The 13,690-nt window shown below is 47.6% G+C and overlaps 1 protein-coding gene across 3 annotated transcripts in view; it reads right to left on the reverse strand.

The window, feature by feature from the left end:
* The window catches only part of LOC117527072 (protein sidekick-1-like), a 747,725-nt gene that overhangs the window by 34,044 nt on the left and 699,991 nt on the right, over positions 1 to 13,690 (reverse strand). For all 3 annotated transcript variants that reach the window (XM_034189250.1, XM_034189251.1, XM_034189252.1), the window contains 3 exons: positions 12,116 to 12,175; positions 11,926 to 12,027; positions 8,292 to 8,407 (listed from right to left, as the gene is read on the reverse strand). In XM_034189250.1, the coding sequence (XP_034045141.1) occupies positions 8,292 to 8,407; positions 11,926 to 12,027; positions 12,116 to 12,175 (278 nt within the window). The remainder of the gene's footprint in view (positions 1 to 8,291; positions 8,408 to 11,925; positions 12,028 to 12,115; positions 12,176 to 13,690) is intronic.

Here is a 13,690-nt window from a genome sequence, read left to right on the forward strand (position 1 = left end):
AGTGGTGAGGTGTGATGAGGTTTGACACGTGACACATGGAAAATCGGGTGGATCTGCAGTGAAGCTGGCAGCTTTAGCTTCACTGCGGCCGGACTGAGGACTTTGAGGATGGGAAATGGTCCAATAAACCTGTCCTTGAGTTTCTGTGATTCCACTTGAAGTGGGATGTCCTTTGTCGACAACCACACCTCCTGCCCGGGCTGGTATGCAGGGGCCGGGGAACGCCGGCGGTCTGCATGGGCCTTGGCCCTCGTCCGGGCCTTCAACAGGGCAGAACGGGCAGTCCGCCACACCCGGCGGCACCTCCTGAGGTGGGCCTGGACCGAGGGCACACCGACCTCCCCCTCCACGAGTGGGAACAATGGGGGCTGGTACCCCAAACACACCTCAAATGGGGAGAGGCCGGTGGCAGACGACACTTGGCTGTTGTGGGCATACTCGATCCAGGCCAGATGGTTACTCCAGGCCGTCGGGTGTGCGGAGGTCACGCAGCGGAGGGCCTGCTTCAGCTCCTGGTTAGCCCGCTCTGCCTGTCCGTTTGTCTGAGGGTGATACCCGGACGAGAGACTCACAGTGGCCCCCAGTTCCCTGCAGAAACTCCTCCAGACTTGGGAAGAGAACTGAGGACCACGATTCGAGACGATGTCCGCTGGTATCCCATGCAGACGCACGACGTGGTGGACCAGGAGGTCTGCCATCTCCTGGGCCTTCGGGAGCTTCGGGAGGGCCACGAAGTGGGCCGCCTTGGAGAACCGGTCCACTATCGTGAGGATGGTGGTGTTGCCCTGGGACGGCGGGAGGCCCGTGATAAAGTCCAGGCTGATGTGGGACCAGGGGCGGTGAGGCACCGGTAGGGGCTGGAGGAGTCCCGAAGTCCTCTTGTGGTCGGCCTTGCCCCTGGCACAGGTGGTACAGGCCTGGACGTAATCCCGGACGTCGGCCTCCATAGACGCCCACCAGAAGCGCTGCTGGACCACTGCCATGGTTCTGCGCACCCCAGGATGACAGGAGAGCTTGGAACCATGACAGAAGTCCAAAACCGCAGCTCTGGCCTCTGGTGGGATGTACAATTTGTCCCTCGGGCCGGTCCCCAGGTCCGGGTTCTGTGTCAGGGCCTCCCGGACGGTCTTTTCCACGTCCCAGGTGAGGGTGGCCACGACAGTGGACTCGGGGATGGTGGTCTCTGTTGGGTCCGACAACTCGGCCTTGGCTTCCTCTTCGTGCACCCGGGACAGGGCATCCGATCGTTGGTTCTTGGTCCCGGGGCGGTATGTAATCTGGAAGTCAAAGCGCCCGAAGAACAGTGACCAGCGGGCTTGCCTGGGGTTCAGCCGCTTGGCGGTCGGGATGTACTCCAGGTTCCGATGGTCCGTGAAAACCGTGAAGGGCACCGTCGCTCCCTCCAACAGGTGTCTCCACTCTGCAAGAGCCTCCTTCACCGCCAGGAGTTCCCGATTGCCGACATCATAATTCCTCTCAGCCGGGGTCAACCTGCGGGAAAAATAGGCACAAGGGTGGAGAACCTTATCGGACTCCCTGCTCTGGGATAGCACGGCTCCTATCCCTGAGTCAGAGGCATCCACTTCAACTATGAACTGGCGATTAGGATCAGGCTGCACCAGAACTGGTGCAGACGAGAACCAGCGTTTCAACTCCCTAAACATGGCTTTGCACTGATCCGACCAGGTGAAGGGGACTTTAGTGGAGGTCAGGGCAGTCAGGGGGCTCGCTACCTGACTGTAACCCTTAATGAACCTCCTGCAGAAATTTGCAAAACCGAGGAACTGTTGCAGCTTCCTACGGCTTGTTGGTTGGGGCCAATCTCTCACCGCCGCAATCTTGGCCGGATCAGGGGCGACGGAGTTGGAGGAGATGATGAACCCCAGGAAGGACGAAGAAGTACGGTGGAACTTGCACTTCTCGCCCTTCACAAACAGCCAGTTCTCCAATAACCGCTGCAGGACCTGACGTACATGCTGGACATGAGTCTCAGGGTCCGGAGAAAAGATGAGTATATCGTCTAGATATACGAAGACAAACCGGTGCAGGAAGTCCCGCAAGACGTCATTAACCAATGCTTGGAACGTCGCGGGGGCGTTAGTGAGACCGAACGGCATGACCAGGTACTCAAAGTGACCTAATGGGGTGTTAAATGCCGTCTTCCACTCGTCTCCCTTCCGGATCCAAACCAGGTGGTACGCATTCCTAAGATTGAGTTTGGTGAATACTTGGGCTTCATGCAGGGGCGTGAACACCGAATCCAACAGACGTAATGGGTATCGATTACGAACCGTAATCTCGTTCAGCCCTCTGTAATCGATGCATGGACGGAGTCCGCCGTCCTTCTTACCCACAAAAAAGAAACCTGCACCCATCGGGGAGGTGGAGTTCCGGATCAACCCGGCAGCTAAGGAGTCCCGGATGTAGGTCTCCATTGATTCGCGTTCCGGACGTGAGAGGTTGTACAGCCTGCTGGACGGGTACTCAGCGCCCGGGATCAAATCGATGGCGCAATTGTACGGTCGGTGCGGGGAAAGAGTGAGTGCCAGATCTTTGCTGAAGACGTCAGCAAGATCATGGTACTCCTCCGGCACCGCCGTCAGATTGGGGGGGACTTTGACCTCCTCATTAGCTGTCACACCGGGTGGAACCGAGGATCCTAAACATTCCCGGTGGCAGGTTTCGCTCCACTGCGTCACAACCCCAGACGGCCAATCAATCCGGGGATTGTGCTTCACCATCCATGGAAACCCTAAAATCACTCGGGAGGTAGAAGGTGTTACATAAAACACGATCTCCTCCCTGTGATTCCCAGACACAACCAATGTCACGGGCTGTGTCTGGTGTGTGATTAATGGAAGAAGGGTGCCATCTAGTGCCCGTACCTTCAGAGGTGAAGGCAGAGCCACCAGAGGGAGCCCTACTTCCTTTGCCCATCTGCTGTGCAGCAGATTCCCTTCCGACCCCGTGTCTACTAGTGCTGGGGCGTGAAGGGTTAAATCCTCACTTAGGATCGTGACAGGGATTCGTGCAGACTTATGGGGTTTCCCCGTGTGGGTATTGTGACCCACCCTTAGCCCAGTCTCTAAGGACGGGTGCTGCTGTTTTGACCGTTTGGGGCAGTTTCTCTGCATGTGCTCAGTTGAGCTGCAGAGAAAACATTCCCCACGGACCAGCCTCCTCTGTCTCTGATCTGATCGCCTTTTGGCTCTGCTCGTCTCCATAGCAACGGCAGCAGGGGGAGCTGTCGTCACGTGGAGAGCCCTGGCTGTGGAGCGTGGGGAAGACAGCTCCCTTTCGGACCCGGGAGGAAGAGGGACGGCTTGTGCCTGACCACGCCCTTCGTCTCGCTCCCGTCGGTGTTCTGTTAATCGGTTGTCCAACCGTATAGCCAGGTCGATAAGCCCGTCTAAATCCCATGGCTCGTCCTTCGCCACCAGGTGCTCCTTAAGGACCAGAGACAGTCCGTTTACAAAGGCGGCGCGGAACGCAACAGCATTTCAGCCGGCTCGCGCTGCCGCGATGCGGAAGTCGACTGCATACTTAGCTGCGCTCCGGCACCCCTGTCTTATCGACAGCAGCACGCTTGAAGCGGTCTTGCCTCTATGAGGGTGGTCGAACACTTGTCTGAACTCCCTCACAAACCCAGCGTATGACGTTAGGAGCCGTGAATTCTGCTCCCAGAGCGCCGTAGCCCAGGCGCGTGCCTCTCCTCGAAGCAAATTTATAACGTAAGCCACCCGGCTAGCGTCTGACGCGTACATGACGGGACGCTGTGAAAAGACGAGCGAGCACTGCATTAAGAAGTCCGCGCACGTCTCGACACAGCCTCCGTACGGCTCCGGAGGGCTTATGTATGCTTCAGGGGACGGTGGTGGGGTTCGTTGAACGACCAGCGGAATGTCTGTTTCAGGCCTCCGGTCAGCAGGGGGAGGTGCTGCAGCAGCGCACTGAGCCTGCGCTTCCACCCGGGCGGTGACAGCCTCCATCCTCCGACTGAGAATCACATTCCGCTCGGTGACTAAGTCCAACCAAGCAGTGAAAGCGGTTAAGATTTGCTGCAGCTCACTTAACACGCCTCCTGCTGACGCCTGTTCACCTCGCTCTTCCATTGGCTGTTCAAGAGATGGTTGATGCCCCTCGGGATCCATGACGCTGGCCGAGAAATCCTGTTGGGAAGGTGTCGTGACACGGACCCACAACAGGGGGCGTTAAAGAACGGACAATGGATAAGCCAAAAGTAACAATTTAATGTTGTGAATTGCACAACGAAATACAGACAATAACAATAATGTGGATTGTCAATTATACACAAGGTGACGTGTGGGCAGGCTCAAAGATAGAAGACGTCTGGCGAGAGAAGAGCCGGATCCCACACAGCTTCCACCACCAACGGATCTGAAGAACACCGGAGCCGCCAAGCCCTGCGCCCCAGGTGGCCACTGTCTTCAGCAGTCAGACCCGGTACTGCTGGCAGAAAACAGAAACAGTTAATGGTGGGTGTGTGAATACATCGTGTAAAGCTTAGTTCCTCCGGGAGGGAGAACCTCCACCTCCAGACACAGAATCACCCGTGCAGCTCCTGTCAGTCACTCTCCCTGGAAGGAGTGTGAGGCGAAGACGTTGCAAGTCACACTATCCGCCAATCCAGCTTCAGACTGTAGCCACAGGAAAACGGCTGCACACAGAACAATATTCAGTCTCAGAAAAAAAATCACAGCAGAGAAGGTTACCTGGAACGGTAGCTGATTTCTCGGCAAGGAGGTGGAGTTGCAGTCCGGCTTATATGGTGATGAGTTGAACGAGTGACAGCTGGTGCTGATAAGTGACAGCTGTCACTCCCAGCGGCTCCGACGCCCTCTCGTGCTTGAAGCCCGCACTCCAAGCAGGGCGCCATCTGGTGGTAGTGGGCCAGCAGTACCTCCTCTTCAGCGGCCCACACAACAGTTACATCAACTCTGACTTACAAACTTCAGTTCAAACAACTTAATTCATTCAGGTTTTTTTTACAAATTGTAACACTTTTTTAAGTTGGTTCTGTTGTGTGATGGGGGTTTGGCTGGACATTTTGGTGCTGTTTTCTTTGCTCTCCAGGTGGTATCCAAACTGTTTTTTTCTGTGGAGAAGGTGCTGGCGGAAGAGTCCTTCACCCTCATCAGAACTATTGGCTGCACCTGTGGAGGATGTTCACGTGCAGGCCTAACAACTTGCAGCACCTGTGGATGATGCTCACGTGCCGACTTAATGACTTTCAGCTGAAGCAGATAATGAGATGGTGTTCTGCATTTAAGCCATGAGTGATTTGAGCAGAACTGCCGGGAACTCAACCTTGTGACGTTCGGTTGTGAGACGCTGAGGACCGCGCCAGGGTTTGACACATCGTGCCTGTGAAGGAGGACGGGTGAGGGACACATGCTGTCAGCAGACATCAGAAGTGATTATCGTCTGAATAATCGTTAATAGTAATTTGGCGTTTTGTTACGCAGTATATTTGAACATTGATGAGAATTGTGCAGTTTGCTTCTCACTGCCGTGGCGTACGGATTGATGATCCTCCACCTGTTGTGAGAAGCTGCTCATTTACATAAAGCTTAAATTCAGACCTGAATGTGTTGCTGATAGTGTGTGCCTCTGAAGGATATTTGTTGTAGCTCTGTTGACTTACCTCACCTTTTCCGTCCTTCACAGAGTCAGTTTGTCGTATCCACCTGGAGGGTGTTCGGTGGTGAATCTGAGTCCAGAAGTGCCGGACTTTGATCCATTTGGGCGCTGGAGAGCGCGCCGTCCTTCACCTTGCCAAGACAGCTGAATCTTTATGTTGTACATGAATTATTGCACATGAGGGGGAATAAATTTGTTTCTTGGAACCGCTTTCTGGTTATTTAGCGCTGGGCCATTGTTAGATGCTGGTTCGGTTCTCTGACCCGCGTCAGCACATAACAGGTTCAAACATTCTCTTTTTTCATTGTACATTCATGAGCTGAGAAAGAGTCTTACATACAAGGTCTATTAGAAAACTAACCGGCAGTTTTATAAAAAAAAAAAAACTATATGGATTTGAATCACGTGCGATTACACCAGACATGCTTGAACCCTCGTGTGCATGCGTGAGTTTTTTCACGCGTGTCGGTGACGTCATTCGCCTGTGGGCAGGCTTTGAGTGAGCACTGGTCCAGCCCTCTCGGCTGAAATCCTTTGTTTCAGATGCTGCTTGAGACGGCGCGCGTTGCTTTATCAAAATTTTTTCAGGACCTGTGAGGGATATCCGAGTGGACACTATTCGAGAAATTCAGCTGGTTTTCGGTGAAAAGTTTAACGGCTGATGAGAGATTGTGGAGTTTCTTTTGCTTTATGGACAGCTCACAAAGCGGATCGGCGCGGCGCGGTCGGAGGTAGCGTCCGTCTGGCTGTTTAGAGCTGAAAACATCCTAATTTAAGGCTCTGTTCACCCAGGTCATCGTCAGAGAACAGAGAAGTTTCAGAAGAAGTCGGCATGAGGAGTTTATGCGGACATTCCACTGTTAAAGGAGAATGACGTAACCAACAGGCGTGAAAAAACTCTCGCATGCCCACGAGGGTTCAAGCATGTCTGATGTAATCACACGTGATTCAAATCCATATGGTTTTTGAAAAAAATAATAAGGTCGGATTTTCTAACAGACCTCGTATTTACATGGGAGCGGGCTCCACATGGAGGCTGCCATGTTACACCGCCATGTTGATAGAGTGCTCAAAAAGGGACATACTTACTCCATATTTTGCATTTTATACTGCGGCTAGAAGACTGAAGAAAAACAACAAGGAATCAGTTGTTGCTACCCTATATATTGCTGGTACTGGTTGCTAGTGTGCGTGCTAACAAATTTGAAAACCGCCATATCTTTGAAATGGAGGATCATCTATATTGCTTATCACAAGAGCAGGCTAGTGAGCATGAATCCCTGTCATCAAAGAAGCAAAAACACAAAGAGAAACAAAATTGTGACCAGCATCAGCATAACACAACCTGCAATATCAGCACTCGATGACACATAACCCTACACACTGTAGCTTTAAGTGAAATGACTGGAACCCTAAGTTCAACAATATGTGATTTCCGAGAAGACACAAATCAAAAAATACTACAAAGAAAATAAATTCTTTGGTACTCTCAATTGGGGAAAGATGAAAAGTATTCAGTTCCAAGACCTTTACCTCTTTATGGCATATATGAATTTAAAACACTAGCAGTGGATGACGTCTGAGTCGAGAAGATGTGGGCTGTTGCTGTTTTCTTCTTTCAAAATAAAGACATTGAACTGAAATAAAAATGCCTGAAGGTTTTGTTTTTTATCTTTTCAAAGGAAATGATACCTTTGATCTGCACCTGGACTGAGATCACCAAAATTTAATTGGTTCTTCCTGAAGACAACCAGTGTTAAATCCATGTTTGTTAAACATGAGTTTATTAGTTTTAGAGCAATCCTTCACACAGACAAACAGACAACAGACAGCCTCCTTGGGGGAGGTAATTACTGCTTCATAGTTTCTTCTGGGTGCTTATTTCTGCCCAAAATTACATCTTGTAAAATGTGTAACCTCTTACCCGGGTGTGTTTGAGGAATTCCACTTGACAGTACTGGCATAATTTGGTATTATCTATTACCCCTAAACCATCATGCTCAGTGTTTAACAAGCTCACCAGGGCATTTTAGAAAACTGTTGAAAAAGTGCTGTAATACAGAGATTTACTTTCCTTCTCCACTGGTGCAAAATACAGAAAGGTTAAGAGAAGTTGGCACATATAAATTCATTAAACATTCTTTCTTTGCTCTACTTCTCTTGGCTTAATCTCTTAACCCCTCTGCCTCACACTCCCTCCCCATATTCGTCCGTTTCTAGTAGTTAAACGTATTCCCTCGTTTCTCTTCTCTAATCTGGATGCTACAGGGATCGCTTGCTTGTCTCATTCCTTCACTCTGCAAATATTACATTCGCTTCTTTCTTTTCCATTGCCCTCCACTCTACCAGAAATCAATGGGTCTAAAACGGGACAGATAACCTTGAGTTTGAAGCGAGCGGGTGGGACAGGGGAGACAAACATGCAGAAGAGCGACACTGAAACCAGTAAAGGACATTCAGACTCACATTTTTCTGACTGAATTCTATTGCTTTCAAAAGGGCACTTAAAGGAGCAAAAGAGCAGAACCTTTCCACGAGGAGAGATATTTCAAACAGTCCTTTGGACTTATTTCAAACTTGAGGCACATGTTGTATTTTTTTGAATGTCTTTTTATCTTTATGTGCATCACCTTGTATCCTTGGATAAGTCCATTCTGGGTCTCAAGGGGAGGCGTGTCCCAAGTCACCTCGAGGATGGTCGGAGCCACGGCTGACACTCTGACAGACTGCGGGGCCACTGACGGAGCTGCAGGGGGCGAAAAATAAAAGGTCAAACAAAATATTATATCAGAGAGCAGACGTAAGGATCATTTTTATCCTAACAATCCAGCTGACTCAAAAAAAACAAACAAAACAAAACAGTGTTTTTCTTTTGGCTACATCCTCAGAGAAGCTTCATTTAGCTATAAATGGGGTGTAGCGTTTGTTACTAAAGCATTTTTTCCCTCACAATCCTCTACTAAAGGATCAGCATTCTTTGCACTTTTCTGAAATCTAGGTTTCTTGTGAGCACAGCTGAGCTCGATTTACCACATCCCAAATTTGAACAGGCCAACCACAGGGGGTAGTGGGCGGTGCCTTCAGGGAGGTTTGCTCACGCCTACGATTCAAAATTTCAGAGAAGGATAAGATGTGGGCTCAGACCTTGTTTGATAAACATGTTATTTAGGCATAATTTGACTTTTTTATAGTTTAAAATGAAGCTGGAGAGTATCTTTAACCAATTAAGATTTGAACACAGAGAGGGAACATTTAGTCACAGAAAGCTTCATCACCATTAAGCTGGAAATCAATCCATCCCCCCGATCTATGACATCAGTGCAAATCGGCCATATGATGCAATTTCTACCGACAAACGGTTGTTGGAAATGGACAGATCAAACTGGCCTGACCCAACATAAAACATTGCATTTAAAAAAAAACCTGACCACAAAATAATCAGCATTATAGGATTCTTGACTCGATTAATGTTGAGCTGTACACCAGAGTGACATTCACTAGGAAGCTTTGTTTTCAGCTGGAGATAGTCCTCGGTTAATTCAGGGAATTCCTGCTGTGATGCAATAGTGGAATTTAGACAATCCCACTGTGGCTCAGATAAAGTGTGTTGCTGCATTTCAGTATAAGAATATGTATCATGGTGTTACAGCGCCAAAGTAAACTCTATACTACCAATTACAACAAACCTAAAGCACTACTTTGTTACTCGACTGCACCACACGTGCACAAATACACAGCGATGTGCACCTCAGGCTAAAGAAAAGGTCACAGCACCACATTTCATCACTTTTCTGCCTCCCTGCTCCCGCTCCCAATTATCATCACCTCTCCCTCTGCTGTGTGCGATATGTATGTCCTACGAAACCATACCAACACAATCAATCATATTACATAACCCTTGCATAAGAAACACAGACTGTTTATATAATGGACAAACCCTCTATATAAGGTCCACCCATAGGTTTTCTGAAGAGCGTTTTTCAGCTCAAATGGCCGACCACAATGTCACCATCTTGGCAGTGCCAAACTTCAACAGACTCACTGCGAGAAGTAGAGTATGGGCGCAAGACTGGTGTGACCGGGGTAGAACATTTTCAAGTCTGAACCTGCTACCAAAGACGTTAAAACAAACTAGCTAAACCAAGGATAACCAAGTATCTTAGCTTTGGGTGTTTGATTAATGAATATGTTTGTGGAATGGAAGTTTTGAAAATGATTGGCTTGGGTGTGTGTATTTAAAGGTATGAACAGCAAATTGTGTGCATAACCGTTGCGCCATCTTTGGACTTCGTGTCAACAAGCTACCTGCTAATTATTGCTCAGTTGGTGCTAATGGTGCTAACATATAAATGAAATAATAATAAAATTTCACTCAACAGAAATGCTGGTGCGCTGATTTCTTAGATGGTTCATTAGTACAACAGATCAATGTTACAAAATGGCAAATGGACTGCCTTTATATAGCGCTTTTCCATCTGCATTAGACGCTCAAAGCACTTTACACATCAAATGCCTCACATTCACCCTGATGTGAGACTGCTACCATGCAAGGTGCTCACTACACACCAGGAGCAAATAGGGAATTAAGGACTTTGCCCAAGGGCCCTTAGTGATTTTCCGGTCAGGCTAGGATTTGAACCGAGGATCCTCTGGTCTGAAGCCCAACGCTTAACCAGTAGACCATCACATCCCACTTTGTGCTTAGCATGCACAAAATGAATGTGTATGCTAAGTAGTGCATAAATCTCTAAGCATGATGTCCCACTTTCCCTGTCAGCTTGGGGGTCTGTCAGTATAAAGTGCGTTTTACTGACTAGACAGATGGGGAAAAAAACAACCATTCTTGTGCCGTTGGTCATTCCAACCACAGGGGCAAAGTAAGTCTTCCATTTCATAGAATTCACAAGATTCCTAAAGTACGCTGATACTGATGATTTGGGTGACACTTGAAATGAGTGTGATATTTGTAAATATGTAATATCCACTGCCACTGAAATATCCCCAGTTTTGTACATACTTTTCTCTTTTTATATACAATCTCCTTTGCGTTGAAAGGAGCCAGGTGAGGTGGTTTGGGCATCTAGTAAGGATGCCCTCTGGGCGTCTCCCTAGGGAGGTGTTCTAGGCACGTCCATCTGGGAGGAGACCCTGGGACAAGGTGGAGAGATTATATCTCCACACTGGCCTGGGAACGCCTCGGGATCCTCCAGTCGTAGGTGGTAATGTAGCCCGGGAAAGGGAAGCCTGGGGTCCCCTGCTGGAGCTGTTGCCCCTGCAACCCGATCCCAGGTAAGCGGTTGAAGATGAGTGTGAATTTGCGCTTTGAACACACCTCTTTCACTCTGTTAAATTTTGTGTTTATTTTGTGTTCTTCCTCAAACCTTTTCAGTTTGCATGTGGTTTACTGGTTTACTGGCATGTGGTCTACTCAGGTTGGTTTATATTTGCACTGAAAGGCTTGCACCTTACCTTTCGTTATACCTGCTACAATGACAATAAAGAATCTGAATCTGATAAGTCACAAAAAAAATGGACACCAAACAATCCGCATACATGTCAAACTACTTATTTTAAGGCTTTGCACCCTAAGGCATATTTGTGCTCAGAAAAAACAAAACCGGTCACACCACAGAAGTTAGTTAGCAGTGTTTAAGGTTTGTAGCAATGTACTGTTGCAGTTTAAGTGCACATAGATTATACAAACATGTGCTAATCGATATGTGTGGTGCAAATTTACAGTGAAAGTTGAACAGAAGATGATCCGTCATTACACAACCGGTGGCATCATACAGATCATTGCATGTGCATTCATGCAACGTGCGCACACACACACACACACACTCGCATTCCCTATCAAAGAACACCAGGGAGTCTTTTAAAGGCAGTGTCGCTCAGGAGGCAGGAGAAGGTCTTCATAGGACAAAGCAAGACAGAGGAGAACAAGACAACAGTGACAACAGAGCGAGGAAAAGCGAACAGAGACAAACAGAATGCTACATCAAGAAGGAAGTCTACAGCAGAGGCTGTAAGACTCATTTTACCCCCAGGTAACTGATGTAATAAAAGCAAAGATCTGAATATTCAGCTTCAAAATAAATGTTTCTCAATGCACCCAGAACGCTCAGTTTAAAGAAACCAGTAAAACAAGTGAATAGTCTCATTAACTACGGAAACCTTTAGCTTCTGTCCTTTGTGGGTGTGATCCATCTTAATGTGCATGTGTTCATCATGCTGTAATATTCAGTTTGCTGGGTCTGTACTTACCCGCCTCTCCAACAAACACTTCAAATGGGGCGGAAGGTGGACTTTCTCCAACTATATTGTAGCTCGTCATAACAATCTGGTAGTGTTTGAACTTCCTGAGCTCTACAGGAAAAAAAACACACAAAAATGCATGTAAAGTACACAGAAGATGGAATTGCCACTCAAGGCATCACACTTTTAAAGCACTTACGTGTCAGCTCGAACTCTGTAAGCGAGGAGCTGCTCACTGTCTTAAAGGTGCTCTTCGCTTCTGAAAAGAAAAGCCAGAATGAGATCAATAATCAGTGAAAGAAGCAAAGAAAACTGCACATTGATAATAATCCACTTCACTTTTTTCTTTCTTTACAAACACCACAGGGGAGCCGATATGTATCCAGATATTGATTTGGCACAAATTTTCCACCAGATTGTCCAGGTGTGAATAGGGATGGAACTAAAGATTATCTTAACTGATTAATCAATAAATTATTTTCTCAATGGATCAATATTTTTTTTGTTAGGTCCATAAAATTTCAGAAAAAGGTGAAAAATCTCAATCAGTATTTTCCAGAGCCTAAGATGATGCCTTCAAATGTATCGTTTTCTCCACAAACAGCTGAGCTGTCAGTGTTTTAAAGGCAAGCACACAGCTGAGAATATTTGCCAAGTTTATGAGGATGTTCTTGAGAATTTCAAAATTTAAAACAGGGTGTCTTTGTGCAATTCTCTTTGGGAGTGATAAGGATGGACAGGATTAGGAATGAACACATCAGAGGGACAGCTCAGGTGGGACGATTTGGAGACAAAGTCAGAGAGGTGAGATTGAGATGGTTTGGACATGTGCAGAGGAGGGACCCAGGGTATATAGGGAGAAGGATGCTGAGGATGGAGCCACCAGGCAGGAGGAGAAGAGGGAGGCCAAAGAGGAGGTTTATGGGTGTGCTGAGGGAGGACAGGTGGTTGGTGTGACAGAGGAAGTTACAGAGGACAGGGTGAGATGGAAACGATTGATCTGCTGTAGCAACCACTAACGGGAACATCTGAAAGAAGAAGAAGAAGAAGGTCTCTTTCATTGTAACTGACAATGCTTCAAATATGATAAAGGCATACACAGTGTTTCCACCAATTCATGTTGAGAGTGAAGAGGATGAAGAGGATGACACCTCTGATCTAGAAGTGGTCAATGTAGAGGAGAAAATTTCATACTTTCCTCTGGAAAGAAAATCTTGCTTGCTCATAGTCTACAACTAGTGGTCGGTGATGCTATAGACGATGACAGCTCGACAAAAACCCTCCTAGCTAAAGTACCAAAACTTGTCTCTTTTTGCCATAAATCCAGACATGCTACTGATGTCCTGGAGGGAATGCATAAACTTCAGCCTGTTAATGTCACCCACTAGAATAGCCAGCTCAAGATGTTGAGGTCAGTCCTACCAGTTCCCAGCGATGTCCTTGCTGAGCTCAACTACACCATCCAGCTCTCTGCATATGAATTCAAAATCACCCAGGAGCTTTGTGAGGTGTTAGAACCTTTTGAGGAAGCTTCAGAAGTCAGTGACATCAGGCTTTCTATCCCTTGTACCAAAGGGTTACGACATACAATTAAAAATGTGAGGATGACTGGGAACAAAACATGTGCTATGTCCACCTTACAAACTTCACGTGATAAACATCTTCAAAAATTTGAGGACATTCTAAATTCAAAGTGGACTGGTACATTGGTGAAGAGTTCATCCTAATTAAAAAATCTCCTCTCTGCAAAAATCAAATCCACCTCCCCACAAGT

This window comes from Thalassophryne amazonica, chromosome 15 (assembly GCF_902500255.1).
Source record: "Thalassophryne amazonica chromosome 15, fThaAma1.1, whole genome shotgun sequence".
Lineage (NCBI taxonomy): Eukaryota > Metazoa > Chordata > Actinopteri > Batrachoidiformes > Batrachoididae > Thalassophryne > Thalassophryne amazonica.